At 33.1% G+C, this 19,354-nt stretch overlaps 1 protein-coding gene across 1 annotated transcript in view; it reads left to right on the plus strand.

Moving 5' to 3' along the window:
- LOC114327250 (protein dopey-1 homolog) overlaps nt 1-19,354 on the plus strand; it is a 192,677-nt gene that overhangs the window by 9,353 nt on the left and 163,970 nt on the right. The window contains exon 2 of the mRNA XM_050655412.1: nt 12,378-12,564. Within this exon, the coding sequence (XP_050511369.1) occupies nt 12,378-12,564 (187 nt within the window). The remainder of the gene's footprint in view (nt 1-12,377; nt 12,565-19,354) is intronic.

Here is a 19,354-nt window from a genome sequence, read left to right on the forward strand (position 1 = left end):
TACAGGAAGGGCTACGTTTCGCAAAACCACAAATTACCCTTTTAAAGGGATGAAAAGGGGGTTTCCGGGGCGAATCTTTTTAAGAAAAAGTTAGTCTCATAATAAGCACCCCTTGATATACCATATACCAGAAAAAAAAATAAAACCGTACTTGTGTCCATTTTGCGAGGTTCCTCTGTTTCCTACACTACTAATCAACTTCTGAGTTTTGAAATGATTGCTATGGAAAAGTGTAGTTGAAATTTATGTTAAAAATTGTATTACCAGGCGTACATCTGTATATAAATTTATATATTCTAATTTCAAATCCACTATAGTTGATTTTTTAACCAAGAGGAGTAAACTAAAAAGACAGATTCACACCCAAGAAATTTACTAGAAAAGTCACCAAATTCATCTTCTTTATTCGTTGATCATATCAGCTTTCGATGATAATCCATACATATTATATTATATGTACTAACACATCGCTAAAGAATTCTAAAAACAACTAATATAAAAGTAGACTAAAAATCTAAAAATTAAAGGAATAATGCAGAAAACACAAAAAATCGCCGATATACTTAATTAACCTATAAAATGACACAAGTACCAAAATTTCATAAATGTCATTAGTGTCAAAATTTAATAACAGTGGAGTAAACTTGCCTGCGGTTGGACCAATTAGAAACAAGCATTACGGCGCGGTAAATTTGAATCACTCCTCTTGGTTAAAAAACAAACAATAGACTAGTATCATTTTACATTGACATTATACCTTTTACCCACTTTAGATAAAATCTACAATATACAGACAATTGAGAAACACCATATTTTTTTTCTATTTAAGTATTTACTTAAATTATTACTTATTAGGTACAGTGGAATCCCGATAAGTCGGCCTCCGATAACTCGGAAGTCCGGCTAACCCGGACCAATTTTCATCAGAAAAAACAAAACATTTTTTCAGTTTGGCTGAATTTTTTATGAAGAAATGAACAATACTGTGTATATGTATTTTATGTTTTTACAATTATAATGAATTAATTTTTACCATATTCTCCGGCTAACCCGGATTTTCGATAATCCGGATCGGCGGCAGTCCTGATTAATCTGACTTATAGAGGTTCCACTGTACTTATTTACTTACTCTGTAGCGTTGGTGGATTTTAGCTGACTTGATAACATGTCTCCATTACTCTCTGTCATGAACAATCTCCATGAAACTTTCCATTCCCATAGCTTTAACGCATCCTGCTATATTATCTCTGTACTGGAGTTATGGTTGTCCACGTGGCCTTCTTCCAGTTGGGACTTCTTAGCATACCAGCCGTACTATTCTTTCATCAGAATGTCTTCTGATGTATCGTGCCCACTGGAGACTTCTCAACTGTATTTCTTTTGTTATTTTAACATCTGGATATATTGGCGTTCTTCTATATCTTCGTTAGTTCTTATCCTATATTGTAGAGGTGGCCAAACTGTGGCTCGCGAGCCACATGTGGCTCTTTGAAGGATTACTTGTGGCTCTCAATAAATGTACCTACCTGAATTACTTTTAATTTTTGTGTTGCAAAATGTCTTAAATTACTGACAGCAAATATAAAAAACTAAGGGCCGGTTGTTCGAACGCTAATCAACAATGATCATTATCAAATATTTAATTACTGTCACCAACTGCCAATGTCAACTTTGTTTGGGTTGCTGAAATCATAATTGATTACAATTATGAAATTACTTAATCAATTATGTTAATAATTGTTATGTTAATTGATTAAATAATCTCATAATTTTAATCACTCATGTTTTCAGTAACCCAATAAAAGTTGACATTGACAGTTTTGGTGACAATAATTCAATATTTGATAGTGATCATTGTTGATTAGCGTTCGAACAATGATCATTATCAAATATTTAATTACTGTCACCAACTGTCAATGTCAACTTTGTTTGGGTTGCTGAAAACATAATTAATTACAATAATTATGAGATTTATTAATCGATTATGTTAATAATTGTTATGTTAATTGATTAACTAGTCTCATAATTGTAATCAATTATGTTTTCAGCAACCCAAACAAAGTTGACATTGACAGTTGGTGACAGTAATTAAATATTTGATAATAATCATTGTTGATTAGCGTTCGAACAACCGGCCGTAAGTGTAACATCAGTACCTACTTGTACAAGGAGACCCCTTATCACTGTGGCTGTTCAATTTGGCTTTAGAATATGTAATAAGTAAAATATCATCTCAGCTGACAGGAGGATTTAAGAATCGAGGATCAAAACTATTGTTTGCCTTTGCTGATGATATAGGTGCAGTCGCTTATTCTACAAGAGACGTGAGAGAGGTGTTTTGACAACTCGAGGAAGAAACAGGTAGTATGTGCCTTCGAATAAATGAGGAGAAGACGAAATACACGCTAGTAACTAAAAATCCAAGACGAAGAGTTAGGCAGAATATAAAAACTATTAATGACCACAACTTCGAAGTAGTAAAAGAGTTTAAATATCTAGGGGCGGTAATCACAGATGACAACGACATATAAAAAGAGGTCTCAGCAAGGATGGCTGTGTGGAATAGAGCATTATACTCCCTATTATCATTATTAAGATCTAGCTGCTAAAAAACAATATAAATTAAAACTGTATATCCAATTATTTCCCTAATTGTTACATATGAAAGTGAAACATTACCTCTACATCAGCGGGAAATAAATAAGCTGCTGGTATTTGAAAGCAAAGTTCTCAAATGATATTTGATAAATGAATGAATGATATTTGTCCCTCAAGAGATGAATTGACAGGAGAGAAGGTGCCGCAAAGTTGAATTGGTGACTGTGTATGGCAGGGGTCACCAATTAGCGGACCGCGGTCCGCATCCGGACCGTGAGCTACTTTTGTGCGGACCGTCATTACATTAAGAATATAGCGTTTGGCAATTTTGAAAATATTTGGCCATAAAATTGTATATTATGTTTGACTCAACTTATGTTTGCGAAGCCGCTTTAAAAAGAATGAACTTTATTAAAAATCGGTAGAGATCTCACTTAACAGATGAATATCTCAACTCCCCAATGAGAATCAGTTGTACCAAAGTCACTCCAAACTTCAGGCAGGTTGTACATAATCAAAAATGTCATTTTTCTCACTGATAATTTAATTTTGTAAAGAATGACAAATTTTCTGCTTCGGTTTTTTGTGGATTCCTGTTCAAAAATGTCCCCTTAAACAAATCAGAAGGGGCCCGATTTTTATACAAATTCAAAATTACCTTTTAGCCCCGAAAATTGTATTTAAAAAAAAAGTCTCTTGTCATTTTTTTCAAAAGTTGATGGTTTTCAAGTTATAAGCGATTTAAAATCTGAAAAATGTGAAAATCGCATTTTCGAGGTTTGAAAACTCATATGTAAATTATTAGTTTTCAGTTTGCCCAGTGCCTAAATTGAAGTTTATAAATTCAATTTCAAAATTCTAACGAGTAATCGGGACTTACCTACTTCAATATAGACTGTTGTTTTTAATTGTTAATTATGCGAGTCCACTCGACCTTTAAGTCGCCGCAAATCGCAATTTATGGTGCGTCTCTTACTTATGCAAAAAAATGCCCAACAAATACTTCACATTAAATTTATTAAAATTTTATAATATATTATTAACATATTTTTTTCTTAATGATTTATTTATTTATTCAAATAACTATCGCCAATGTGCTAATTAAATACGCCAATAAAAACAAACGGTCGAAATTGAAATAAACCCCGATAACTTATCAGAATCTTGAAATTGAATGTTTAAACTTCAATTTAGGCACTTGACAACCGCAAAAATAATGATGTAGGTATGATCGAAGCGAAGATCGGTGGGATATGCGCATTTTATCAATGAAATTCGATATTTTTAAGACATTCCAGAAGCCGCTACAGATAAAATGTTTTAACAACCCATTAATCATTCCGAATTAGTGGATGGATATTAGTACAGTTAAAATAATTAAGACGATAGTGATTTAATGAGTGAAATTTCAAGTTTTTCTACTTTAATGATAAAAAAAGCAAGCTCATTAGCACAACCCAATTAAAAATTATTTTGCACATCATATTTGAAACGTTATTTGGTTGAAAAATCTCATTTTTATTGGCCAAAAAATATGGTAATATGTCTGGACTAAATTATAGTTCTGTTTATCTTAAGAGAGATGTGTTACTATCAACATTAACACATGTTGTTCTGAAGCTATTTCCTTGTGGCATTTTTATAATTACGTATTTTTTATGGGAAATAAGCCACAATTTTACTAAAAAATGAATTTATTAACGTTTCGAAGCCCGTTATGTAATTGCATTTTAAAACTTGGTTTTTGATTCCATACTTTTTATAATAACAATTCTCGATATTGTGACATAAAATATAAAGGTAAGTATTTTACTCTTAAGTGAAATTCATATTTTTTTTATCAAAATTGATGATTGCATCTTAGGTTTTAGGTCTTTTTTGGTATGATTTTTAAAAAGAATATAAAAAAATACTTCATGTAAATCCCCTCCGTAAAAGGCCTCTGAAAAATAAAAAAATAACATGTTTCTATCTAACAAATGTTTCTAATATTTTAATATTGACTATTTATTTACCTAAGTTGTGTACCCCTGACTCTAAATGGTTTTATGTTGTTAATACATTGATTTAATCAATAGAAGTATTGAAATTATCAGAGATTAGTTCTGTGAACTGGCAATATCGGTTATACATATCATTAGCATGTCAATATTCTTTGAATGTTTATTGTAGCGATAAATCAGAAAGTGAAAGAAAAACGTATTTTCTAAGATAAAATATTTACAAATAATGCTATGTTCTTTAAAATACATATTTTGATTATATTGAAGGCAGTTTTTTGTTTTATTTCTATCTTATCTTGAATTTATGTTACTCTTAAGGATTCTACATATTATCATGCACTCATCGTTTCCGGCACGTAGCGTAGTCTCCGAAAAACCTGATTTTACAAAGAAGTGTCTGATACCATACGTTCCGGACAGTATGAATTGTTCATTTTTTTAAGTTATACTTCATTAGGCGCAATTGAGAGTAAAATTTCATAAAACTGCGCACATGCGCACACAGACAGTATGGCGTTTAGTTGCTGAATCTTTCAAGTTATGCATGCCCCGCGCACTCTAATAAAAAACATGTAATCATATTTATTTTCCTTCCATTTTGTCAGAGGCGCTGATGTCGGCATTGTGATTGGTGGAACATGACTTTTGACAAATCCTGCGCTATCTGTGAATCTGTGTTCAGTGTTCGTGTTCGTTCGTTCGTTGTCGTTCAGTTTATATGGTCGGGGTCGGTTATGTGATGTGTTTGTGTCACCATAAAAAGCTGATATTCAGTCGTGTTTTTTGATATTTTTGATATTTTGTAATCGAGTACCTTTTTAAAGGTAAGTTTTTCTGATTGTAAGGTAGAGTTTTTCTGATTGTAGGTACTGTTTATCCAACAGTTTTAAAATACACACTTTATTTCGCGTTTTGTTGTTAGGTCTAATGGCTCCGTTCAGCTGTTGTGTGCAGACGGTGGAAAAATTCAACAAGTAATAATTTATTTAATCCAAATTAAATACTCATATTTCTATGTAAAATGTCACATTATTGTATAAATAAATAAGTAAGAAACAAAAGTTGTTTGTGTTTTACCTTTATTGTCCACTTGAATAAAATATTAAATATTGGAAGTACCGTATGGAGGCTATGTACCTAGCATGGAGGCTAGATTATGGCACCCTTCCTATCCAATCAACAAGAACGTTTAAAATTTCACACCTATCATGTCGAAGCTACAGATCACTTATGTGGAGGCCAGCTTTGTAGTATCCTTCCAATTAACCAGGGCCCGGATTACGTACACTCGATACGCATCGTATCCGCCATGTTTTCCCATAAGGCGCTACAGTAAAACATGGCGGATACGATGCGTATCGAGTGTACGTAATCCGGGCCCTGGTGCGGGAGCACGCCAAATAGAATTCTATTTTAGTGACGTCACGTTGCATAGCAACCGTAGATTCTCCCATTATGAAATTCTATTTTCTGGGCTCTGGGCCCTGGTGCTGAAATACGTGACATATTTTTTGAAGGGTAAGGTCGCATTCTACCCAATCACACAACACTTTTTTCTATGAAGTTATGTATAAATATATCAGTGCAAGAAAAGGTGTGAAAAGAATATATTAGTGTTTTTAGTAAATGTATTATTTATTATAATTTTTGTGTCTTTGGATTTGTCTTCCTCCGGAATAAGATATTTTATAATAATAGTATATTATTATTTAAAGTAGTTTTGTATTAAATTTCTCAGTATGTATGAGAAATCTTGTAACCTGTCAAAGCAAAAGGGATATTGGGACCGTGCAAGTTCGGTAAAGCGACACCTATTTCTACGTTCTGTAACTTTATTCGCAATTTTAATTATATTGGCCAATTATATTAGTCCTGGTTACTGGATAATTATCAAGGCCATAGTCCAAAAAAATAATAAGAAGAAAAAATAAGATTCAGGTTATGTTATTAAAACGTAACAATTGTATGTAGTAAATAAAATTAGTTATTAAAATGCAGTACTGCAAGCAAAATACAATTAATTAAATTTACCTTTATATAATAATTGCATATATCAATATTGTGAAGCAACATATAATTTTTATTCTTCAATGACAGTAGATATGAAATGTACGTCAATTTGACAATTTCAATTGACAATATGAATTATTTAAGAAAGTTGCAATATTTCTCCGCTTTTCATTCAGTCATTTGTTTCGAGCTTCTGTCATATGTCGTATAACCCATGTATGTTAATATTATATAGTATTTTTCATGAGCATTTTTCAGTGCGTAACAAATGATAGGAAAAAGGGTAACACATTTATGACATTTATTCTAACATGACATTTTAGTTAAATCTGACAGTTGTCACATTTTATTTTCAAATCAAATGTGTTTCTTGCATTTATAAAATGGTATTTTCTTTGATTTGTATAGTCTTATAAATTAATTATACAGATTATATTTGTAATATTATTATCTAATTAAAAAAAATTATTTTTTTATTATTGCGCCATCTATCGACAACTAGAATAACTAGAATAAATGTTGTAAACGTCTGTAATCACGGACGTGCCTTTTTTCTGTCACATACAATTTAATGCGTTAGAAAGAAATCGAAAAACTGTGACGCATTGAAAGATGATCATGAGAAAAAGAATACACAGATTATACAACATATGACAGAAGTTCGAAACAAATGACAATCGATGAAAAGCCCTATTCGCGCACGATCGTTTCTCAATTCCCTTCCAAGTACTTGCACACCGCGAATAGCTCAGTGGTAGAGCGTGTGAACGGAGATCAAGAGGACCCGGGTTCAAATCCCGGACGATTCATATTTTTTTTTTATATATTTTTGGTATCGTTTTAATAAAAAATTTTTAGAAGTGGTAGTTAAAGAAAGTTAGTTTAATATTTAAATAAAATACAAATAACCTGTTAAGTATATTAATTTCGTTGAAATCATAATAATAGAAGTATAACTTCTTACGTGCGTACAAAGTACACACACATTCTTTTTTTATTTAGCTAATGCCTCACTAGGTACCTAGTGTCATGTGTAGTATGTGTGTTGGGTAAGTGTCTTGTTACTTTGCAAAGAGACGCTAATTGTATCCGAACGTCTGTGGTCCCTCCGGTGAGTACTAATCCCACAAGGACACAAACTATTTTCATTTATTACATAATTTATAATAAACGAAAAATTCCTGACCCTGGTGAGATTCGAACTCACGACCATTCGGACCTTTCGATCGAAAGGTAGGCGCTCTTACCACTGAGCCACGGAGGGGGTTAAGTTCATATTTAAAACCATTAAAATCAATATTTTTCGGAAACTAAACGCTACGCGCTGCAAACGATGAGTGCATGATAATATGTAGAATCCTTTACTCTTTGCGCTATACTATACAGTCCATGGTGGGTCCGAGACTAACCAACAATCAGGGCTGTCTCAACTCGGGGGTCCAAGGGATGCAAGGCACCCGGGCGCCAAGTCCAATGGGCGCAAGCCGAACATTTGCTAAGCTCAAAATTGCGCTTTTTGTCCTTAAAAAACCTAAAAATAAACAAAACATACAAGTGCACTTTCGGTATTTTTTACAAAGGCGTTTACGCTAAAGCATAGCTTTAGAAATATTGACGAAAAACTTAAAAAAAAACTACTAATTTACCGACCAATTCTCCCCCATCTCCCCTCCAAACCGGACGCTCAAAATGGTGTAACTTTTTACTGTGGACCATATAGAACAATTTGATGTTTGAGGAAAACTTTTATTTTTGATGTCTGGGTTAGGCCTTTGTTTGGACCAATTATACTATACTACCTCTGTAACTTTGGAACCGTTCATTTTAGAAGGATTATGCATTGGACCTTTTTTATTTCAAATTTAATGTAGAACATTTTTGTATACAAGGTTGTTCATGCTAAACCGCATAGTTTTAGAAATATTGACGAAAAACGCAAAAAACTACGAATTTACCGATTTCTCCTCGCTCTCCCCCCAAACCCGACGCTCAAAATGGTGTGATTTTTTTTTGAACATTATGTGGACCATATAGAACAATTTGGTGATGGAGGAGAACTTTCACTTTGGATGTCTGGGTTATGCCATCTTTTGGATCAATCTTATACTAATATCAGATTTTTCATTTCTTTAGGCAATCGGCAATCAAATATGTTCCATGTAGGAATCATATGCACAGTTCCATGTAAGGATTTTAGTATCAGAGTCTTTATTTGGTCTGCCCATCATGTTGGAGATTTTCCTCTTGGTCTTTGACCTTATACCTTTCCTTATACTACCAATAGTCCCCTGGCCCCCATCCCCCATTCTTCTGGCCTCCATTCTATGTTACCGAAGAATTCAGGTATGCTTAGTTTACATTTTGTAATATTATCTATCTTATTAATGCTATTATCTATATTATATTAATAGCATCTTATTATCTGTAATAGTCTTTTATATGAACCTCTTCCAGAATTGAGAGGTTGGTTTTGTGTTTAGGACACGCATGGCTTTCTTCTGTACACCCACACTTCGAAGGCTTCGATCGATTTTTTTGGGAGTCCATATTTCAGCTGCCTATGTAGCAATGGGAAAATAAGGACATTGACCAACCTGTGCCTAGTATTCTTTGTTATTGTTCGGTCTTCTTCTTAAGGTGCCTTCGCCATTACTGAAGATTGGCTAGACTACAGCAAATTGCTCTCTATCTTGAGCTGTTCTTAGTATCGAATGTGTTTCCATGCCTGTCCAGTCTCTTATGTTCTTGAGCCAGGAGCATTTTCTTCTTCCTGGACCTCTTCTTCCTTCCTGGACCTTTTCCTTCCATTCCTTTCTCCTCTGTAAATATGTCCTAGATAACTCGTTTTTCTGTTTTTTTTTTATAATATTTAGGAGTTATCTCTCAGTCACCATTCTTCTCAGCACCTCGTTGTTGGTCACGTGCTCTGTCCTAGAGATCTTTAGCATCGGTCTTTCCGTATTTTAATTAATTTAGCCGTTGCGGTGCGGGCTATTGCTAGTCTACGCCATTGCTAGTCTACCTATCACATATATTATTGTGGATCAATCTATCAATCAATGATAGAATAAAAAATTTATTTTTTTGTATAACACGGGCACATAAATTTGATCCACCCTGTATATTGATTTGTAAATATTTATTAGAAGTTAGCTTGCATGTAAGTAAGTGGGTCTCTCTTTTAATGAGCTTTTCGATGAAGAATTAAAGACTTCTGTGAATAATTAAAGTGAAAGGAAGATTTGTTTAGGTTCATAATGTAAAAAGATTGTTTATTACGGGACAGGTAGAATCTACAAGTAGAGGTAATTATTAGTTTCGAGAAAAATAGTTTAAAAGAAAGTTTGGAATTTTAATCTCTTTTTAACCCCGAGTAAATGTTGTAGAATTCCCCGAAAGTAATTATTATGATGGTAGGAATATTTTTGAAAGAATGACTGTTTGTTTTCGAATGAAAAGAGAGGAAGGTGGAGAGATAAATGTTTCTGATTGGCTAGACAATTTGGAAGGGGGAAAGAGAAGCTTGAAAGTTGAGACAGTTTGAAAAAGAAAAGAGGATTATGTGATTGGCATCGCTGAAGAGCAGTGAACGTTTTCGTGGATAGTTAGAAAGCAAGTACCAGTGGTTGTTTGATAGTGGAGGATATAGCTGAAAAGTGGAACGAGAGACAGATCGAATTGAGACGAAATACCTCTTTGATTCTGTATTATTGTGAGAAGGAGAGGAGAGAATTTTTGGAGTTGTTTGAATCGAGTACGGGTTAAAAGAGGCCCTGGCTCGTTGTTTTTGTTGGAGAATTGGTGCTGGTGTGCTGCTAGATTGAAACTTGAGAACGGAGAGGGCTTTGATGGGTAGCCTAACATAGTCAACAAGGGAGAGCTGCTTTGGGTCAAGAGAAGACGTCAGAGTGAGTGAAGCAAAAGGTCAGTCAGTTTATGTGAAAGATATTTTTATGTTCGGAAACTAAAATTTTGAGTAAAAGCATATGAATTAAGATTCCAATATTTCAAAACTTAAATAGGAAGTATAAGTAATTTTGCGAATACCTAAATTTGTTTGTTTAGCTTGTTTTATCAAAGTCATCGGTAACAAACCGATAAATTGTTATTTGAACTAGAATAAATTTTAAGTGGTAAAAATTTCATTCGGACAGCTGTGTCCACAGGTTTTAATTTGATCAATTTTTAGAGTATTGATTTTGATAATAAAAGACAATTCTGTATGCTTATTTTATATTTCTATTTAATTCCGTTTCCTAATATTTTTTCCCGATTAGAACCAACTAAGAGATACTGAAACCACGAGAGAAGATAAGTAAAGCATAAGATAATTTAGATATTTTTTTTGTATTATAAAAGGCTCCCTGAGATTTTTTCTTAATTTTTTTGTATGATTTGTGACAATTGGATAATTGATTAAATATAATTAAATTATAATTGATATAAAAGTAATAAAAAGTAGATCATAACAATATACAGGATGTAACAAAAATACAGGTCATAAATTAAATCACATATTCTGGGACCAAAAATAGTTCGAATGAACCTAACTTACCTTAGTACAAATATGCACATAAAAAAAGTTATAGCCCTTTGAAGTTACAAAATGAAAATCGATTTTTTCGAATATATCGAAAACTTTTAGAGATTTTTTATTGAAAATAGACATGTGGCATTCTTATGGCAGGAGCATCTCAAAGAAAAATTATAGTGAAATTTGTGCCCCCCATAAAAATTTTATGGGGGTTTGGTTCCCTTAAACCCCCCAAACTTTTCTGTACGTTCCAGTTAAATTATTATTGTGGTACCATTAGTTAAACTCAGTATTTTTAAAACTTTTTTGGCTCTTAGTATTTTTTCGATAAGGCAGTTTTTATCGAGTTGCGGCTTCTTTTTTAATATGTTTACATAAACATTTTATGGGGGTTTTGTTCCTTTAAACCCCCCAAATGTTTGTGTACGCTCCAATTAAACTATTACTGTGATACCATTAGTTACACAAAATGTTTTTAAAACTTTTTTGCCTCTTTGTATTTTTTCGCGAAGGCAACTTTTATCGAGATATGGCTTCTTTTTTAATACGGTTCAAAATATACCTAAAAATGTAAATCATACATAAATTTTCATATTATTACCAAGTCTCCATAATCGTACTTAACCATATACAAATATGTGGTGGATTTGAAAAATATTCAAATTATCTCGATAAAAACTGACTTTTCGAAAAAGTACTGAGAGCCAAAAAAGTTTTAAAAATATTGTGTTTAAGTAATGGTACTACAATAATAATTTAATTAAAACGTACACAAAAGTTTGGGGGGGTTTAAAGGAACTAAACCCCCATAAATTTTTTTAGGGTGTCCAAATTTCACTATAATTTTTTCTTAAGATACTACTGTTATAAGAATGCCCTATGTCCATTTTCAATCAAAAATCTTTAATAGTTTTCGATATATTGGAAAAAATCGATTTTCATTTTGTAACTTCAAAGGGCTATAACTTTTTTTATGTGCATATTTATACTAAGGTAAGTTAGGTTCATTCGAACTATTTTTGGTCCCAGAATATGTGATTAAATTTATGACCTGTATTTTCGTTACACCCTGTATACTCTTAAATAGACTCAAAACCTGCCCAAATGCCGTGCCTTCTATTCCATCTTTGTAGCTTGAATTAGTTTTTATACGTTCTTATTCTCTATCAATATTACATTGTTTTATGCTTTGGCATACGCATAATAGACTTACATTAATTTTTTATTTACAGGTTTTATTGAGTTATACAAAGTTTCCGGTTATACCGCGACGGATAAAAATAAGCAAACGGTTGGCACAATGCATGCACCCAGCTTTACCATCCGGGGTGCATCTCAAGGCGTTGGACACCTACGACATCATCTTCAGGTGCATGGGGACAAACAGACTGGCTTGCGAGCTCTTCATATACAGTGCAGGTAAGAGATTTTTGTCACACGTGGTCGAAACTTCTTTTGTCTAGGATGTCACCATAACCAACCATTAGACATTGCAACTTAAACGACATTTCTTAGCTACTGTTAATATTACCACTTAACTTAATAAAAATAAAGACACTAGGACAACTAATAACCGTTTTATTGATTTCTGAGGAGCAATCGCCATTGTTGGTTATCAGGGAGCCCAAGTATACAAATTTGTCTACTACTTTGAAATTCTCCACTTCGTGTCTGTGCGGTAGTTACAATGCCGCAGAGCTGGGTAGTATCCGGATACTTGTGTATCCGGATACAATATCCGGATACTTTTTATGTATCCGAAAGCTGTATCCGGATACTTTTTAAATTTTGTATCCGGTATCCGTATCCGTGATCAAATTTTAAAGTATCCGGCATCCGGATACTTTTTTTGATATTCGGATACTTTTAAATATTTATCGCCTGCCGATAATGCACCTAACGTAGGCACAACACTGCCATTCTTTCAATCCAGATGTGTCTAATATGTTAAATCCCATTTTTCGTACTCGTCACCGTTATAATATATTATTATACAGTGAGCACGTAAAGGTTGGAATAAATTCATTTTCTCGAGAATGAACGATTTTGGAAAAAAATCCCGAATCAGGTCAATTTTTATTTTAAAATTGCGACTTTTTGGCATATATATCATACTAGTGACGTCACCTATCTGGGCGTGATATCTTCATCTATGATTTTTTTAAATGAGAATAGGGGTTGTGTAATAGCTCATTTGAAAGGTAATTCAATTCTCTATTCAGTGATATAAACATTAACATAAATATTTATACAGGGCGTCCAAAAAAAAATTTTAATTAAATTTATTGGCATAAAAAGAAGAATCTGTGTAATTTATTTAACTCAAAATACATTTTACTGCTATCAGAAAACAGGAAATAATGTTTATTTGACAAATAAATATTGATTTTTGCTTAAATTCAATATTAAAGCAGCCACCCACCTTCCTATTGACAGTTTGAACATTTAATTTAAGCGCAAAGCAATGCATATTTTTCAAATAAACATTGTTTTTTGTTTCCTGAGAGCAGTAAAATGTATTTTGAATTAAATAAATTACATGCATTCTTCTTTTTATGTCAATAAATATAATTAAAAAAAAATTTTTGGACACCCTGTATAAAGAATTATGTTAATGTTTATATTACTGAATAGAGAATTAAATTACCTTTCAAATAAGCTATCACACGACCCCTATTCTGCCCTACTAAGCGAAAAGGGGGTATCTACATTTTATAAAAAAATGAGGTACTCTTGTTTAGTCATTAAATACACCTTTATACATGCTCCAAACCCACATAGAAACTGTGAAACTATATACCTCATAATGAATTGGACCATACAGTAATAGAAAAATATATAGAATCTTTGAACTCATTCATATATGAGACAATATATAAATGAGTATCCGAAAAATTAAAATTGCAGATACCCCCTTTTCGCTTAGTAGGGCAGTATTACCATTTAAAAAAATCGTCGATGACGTCATCACGCCCAGATGGGTGACGTCACTAGTTTGATATATATGCCAAAAAGTCGTAATTTAAAAATAAAAATTGACCTGTTTCGGGTTTTTTTTCCAAAATCGTCCATTCTTTAGAAAATGAATTTATTCCAACCTTTACGTGCTCACTGTATAGCTAATGGAGCTTTGTTTTTACCTAATCAGTTATAAATCTTCATTAAGTGGTACACTGTCGTAAAAAATCCCAAAAAAACTATAGAAGATATAAAAAAAATGCATTATAACTGTCGCCAAAACAAAAATGGAATTGGAAAGTTGCAATGAATCAGATGAAAGTGGAGATCAAAATTTGGATGACTTTTTTGATTTTAGCAATTTTCGAGACCAGCAAGTGGACAACAGCTGTACTATTAATTATACACAGAATGAACAGGGTTCTAGCATCAATAATAAAACTTCAAAAGTAGAATACAGTTGGAGTTGCTAAGATATTTGGAGGACAAAAGAACCAATTTGAACATCTTAAATGAATACCCAATCTTAAAAAGGGTGTCAATAAAGTACAACACATGCTTACCTTCGTCAGCACCAGTTGAAAGACTTTTCTCTTTTGCAACTATGATTGATACGCCTAAAAGAAAAGCTTCAAGCGATGAACACTTTGAGGTATTGGTACTTACAAAGGCAAATTCAAAGGCACTTCACTTCTGACTTCGCCAGCAATTGGAATACTTTCTGTATTAGTACGTTTTTATTTTAATTTAATGTGTCCTTATAAGTTTATGTTCTAGTTTTATTATTCATAAGCAACAAACAATTTTTTGAGTACTTTCTGATTTCTTTCTCCATCATTTAATGTATTTCTATTATTATATATTACATTAAAAATACATGCACATCACATAGTTCTAATACCAGTGGTGTCATATGCGGGAACGCCGTTCCGGCACTGGTTAAGAAAAGAAAAAAAAATAAATAGAGAATTTAGGTTTTGTAAACAAAAATTAGCAGTGCGTTCGGGCACTGCTAATTTTGCCATGACACCACTGTCTAATACTAATACATAATTTATGTCCTTCTTAAAAAAAGTATCCTTCAAAGTATCCTAGGAAGTATCCGAAAAAAATATCCGGATACTTGTATCCGAATACATTTTTAAATGAAAGTATTCGTACTTTTTTAAAAAGTATCCGGATACATTTTGAGTATCCGTATTCTGTATCCGGATACTTTTTTTCAGTATCCGACCCAACTCTGCAATGCCGGCAAAAAAATCTTTACAAAGTGAATAAACGCATAAATCAGGATAATAATTATTATTTTAATTTTACAAATTAATGCTTTATAAGGATATTTAATTTTGGGTTCTGTGGCAGTTATGGAAGGGTTAAACATTACTACATGTCTGATGATGGTGTCAGACTTAGATAATGTTTTTTAAGAGCTCCAGAACCAGGTATTCTTTCCGGAACAGTCTTAGAGGGCTACGACGCATCCAACCGTTTCAGTCGATAAATTGAATCTCTTGAAACACCAATATCACGTGCTATGGTAATTACAGACTCACAGAGTCCGCTTTCTCAAGTAACAATGAAGCAAAAACTTTCTAAAAATGAATAACCATTTTCAAAAACTTTCTGTTCATTTGTGAGTTTCTTTCGCCCCTTAGTTTTTCCAGAAGTTTCACATTGACTATTTGTATAAAGCCAACTGAGCCTGTTTAGCGTTTGAGGGGAGGTGATGACGTACTTGCGTCGGCAGGTGCCTGTAGTTTACTGACATCTTATTTTCTTTAGTTTATTCTGTGCGGTTGTACTGTACACACAGTGGGCTTTATACAAGTAGTCAATGTGAATCTTCTTGAAAAACTGAAGAAAAACTGTGGAGCGAAAGAAACTCATAAATGAACAGAAAGTTCGTGCTTCAACTTTACTTGAGAAAGGGGACTCTGTAATTATTACCATAGCACGTGATATTGGTGTTTCAAGAGATTCAATTTATCAATTGAAACAGTCGGATGCGTCGTAGCCTTCTGAGACTGTTCCAGAAAGAAAACTGGTTCTGGATTTCTTAAAAAAATCATCTAGGTCTGACACCATCATCAGGCATGTAGTAATGTTGAACCCTTCCATAACTGGCACATAACCCAAAATTAAATATCCTTATAAAGTATTAATTTGTAAAATTAAAATAATAATTATCCTGATAAATGCGTTTTATTCACTTTGTAAAGATTTTTTTGCCGACACTGTATTCTTTGCCCTGTCTACGATCATTATTATTGTTTTTTCGGTGTTCAAATCTAATGTTCAAATTCTTTGCTTATCCGGCTTAGCCGGTCGGTGATGGTAATCATTTATATTTCATTCGCTGCTAATATAAGTGTGTCGTCTGCGTATCGCAGATTACTGATTTTTCTGCCCCTTATAATGATTCCTCCATTTCATTCATCTTCAAAAGAAGGCGGAGACTCCCTATTGAATGCGATACACGAACTTATAGTGAACATATGGAATAATAAACAACTGCCACAAGACTGGAATACCGGAGTAATCATTCCACTACATAAAAAGGGAGATCAGCTTCAATGTAAAAACTACCGGGCAATAACGCTACTGACTGTGGCATATAAAATACTGTCAAATATTGTATATGAGCGATTGAGACCATAATATGCGGAACAAACAGTTGGGGGATATCAATGTGGTTTCTGCAGGCAGAAGTCCACAATAGATCAGATCTTCGTTTTGAGCCAAATCTTGCAAAATACTAGTGAATTTAATATAGAAACACATCATCTCTTCATTGACTTTGAGAGTACCTATGATAGTATTCATCGAGAACTTCTGATCAACGCCCTGAAAGAGTTTAATATTCCAACTCATCTCATTAGTAAAAGAAACACTTAAAGTACAAAGCAGGGTTCGAATTCAAAACGCACTAACAGATACAATCCATGTTAGAACGGGCCTACGACAAGGAGATGCCCTATCCTGTATTCTATTCAACATCACATTAGAGAAAATAATTAGAGAGTCAAAAGTCAACACCAGAGAAACAATAATAACAAAAAGTGTACAAATGTTGGCATTTGCAGATGATGTTGATATCATAGCTAGAAGCAAAAGAGAAATGATAAAAGCATTTAATGCTATAGAAAGAGCGGCACAAAACAGTGGCCTAAATATTAATGAAATAAAAACCAAATACATGAAGGCCAGCAAATCGACAGGCCAAATAAACCTACAGAATCTGACAGTAGGAGACTATAACATCGAAAGCGTAAAAATTTGTACATATCTAGGTTCACTAGTTTCCGCAGATAACAATGTCAGCGAAGAAGTTAAGAAAAGAATACATATTGCTAATAAAACATATAATGGACTCATTAAACATCGAAGATCTAACAACATCACGAGAAAAACCAAATGCAAAATATACAGAACCCTGATAAAACCGGTCCTTATATGGATCAGAGACATGGACGCTGTCGAAAAGTGATGAGAACTTATTAGGTACGTTTGAACGAAAAATCCTTAGACACATATATAAGGGGGTGAAAGAAAATGACGTATGGCGCAGAAGAGATAATTTTGAACTATACGCAGCATACAACGAACCCGACGTCATAACATCCATAAAGATCGGACGTCTGCGCTGGATGGGCCAGGTTGAACGAATGTTGGAGACCGAAACACCAGAACATACAGTGCGTCCATAAAGTAACGCATAAATTCAGTATTTCGTAAACTGTCGACTTTAAGGAAAAATCCCGACACAGGTCGATTTTTATTTTTAATTTCCGATTTTTTTGGCATATACATATATCATGTTGTGACGTCATCCATCTGAGCGTGACGACGTAATCGATGATTTTTTTAAATGAGAATAGGGGTCATGTGATAGCTCATTTGAAAGGATGTTCAATTCTCTATTCCATAATATAAACATTTACATAATTATTTATACAAGGTGTTCAAAAAACTATTTTCTTGTGGCATTTTTACAATTTTAACTATTTATAATGGGAAATAAGCCACAATTTTATTAAAAAATGATTTTTATTTTAACGTTTCGACGCCCAAATCGGGTGCCGTTGTCAAAATACAAAATACTGTATTTATTATTTTGTATTTTAACAACGGCACCCGATTTAAGCGTCGAAACGTTAAAATAAAAATCATTTTTTAATAATATTGTGGCTTATTTCCCATTATAAATAGTTAAAGTTCAAAAAAACATTTTTTTATTTTAAATAATTGAGACAAAAAGAAGAATGTATGTAATTTATCTCATTCAAAATACGCTTTAATGTTGTCAGAAAACAGAAAAAATGTTTATTTGATAAATAAATATTGTTTTTCGCTTAAATTCAATGTTAAAGCTGCCACCCACCTGCCTCTTGCTAGTTTGAATGTTTCGTTTAAGCGAAAGTCAATGTTTATTTGTCAAATAACTTTTTTTTCTGATTTCTGACAGTAATAAAACGCGTTTTGAATTAAATAAATTACATCCATTCTTCCTTTTTGTCTCAATTATTTTAATTATTAAACTATTTTTTTGAACACCCTGTACAAATAATTAGGTTAATGTTTATATTAGTGAATAGAGAATTGAATAGCCTTTCAAATGAGCTATCACATGACCCCTATTCTCATTTAAAAAAATCATCGACTACGTCATCACGCCCAGACGGATGACGTCACTAGTATAATATATATTCCGAAAAATCGTAATTTAAAAATAAAAATCTACCTGTTTCGGGATTTTTCCGTTAAGTCGCTGGTTTACGAAATAACGAATTTATGCGTTACTTTATGGACGCACTGTATAATGAAGCAAACACCGGTAGGGAGAAGGTCAAAGGGAAGACCCAAACTTAGATACATGGAACAAGTGGAACAAGATCTGAAAACACTGGAAGAACAAAGCAAGGAACAGAACAGAATGGCGGAAAATCCTAGAACAAGCCAGGACCCAAAAAGGTTTGTCGAGCTACTGATGATGATGATTTCATTCATCTAGTACTTTCCTCATTATATATTTCCTTCCCTCCCTTATACCCCTTCCTTGTAGTCATCGATCTCTGGGATTTTTTGTTTCTTAGTTGGTTGGGAGCTTTCTCTACTTCTGCTCATAAAATGATTGGTTCTGCCTCTCTGATTGCATGATTCTTGTGTTCTGAGACTGTGCACCTTTTGAAGTATATTTGTAATTCTGATCAGTAATTTTTTCAGGTCTCTGTCAATGTTCTTTATGTTTTGC

The sequence above is a fragment of the Diabrotica virgifera genome, chromosome 7 (assembly GCF_917563875.1).
Source record: "Diabrotica virgifera virgifera chromosome 7, PGI_DIABVI_V3a".
Classification (NCBI taxonomy): Eukaryota; Metazoa; Arthropoda; class Insecta; order Coleoptera; family Chrysomelidae; genus Diabrotica; species Diabrotica virgifera.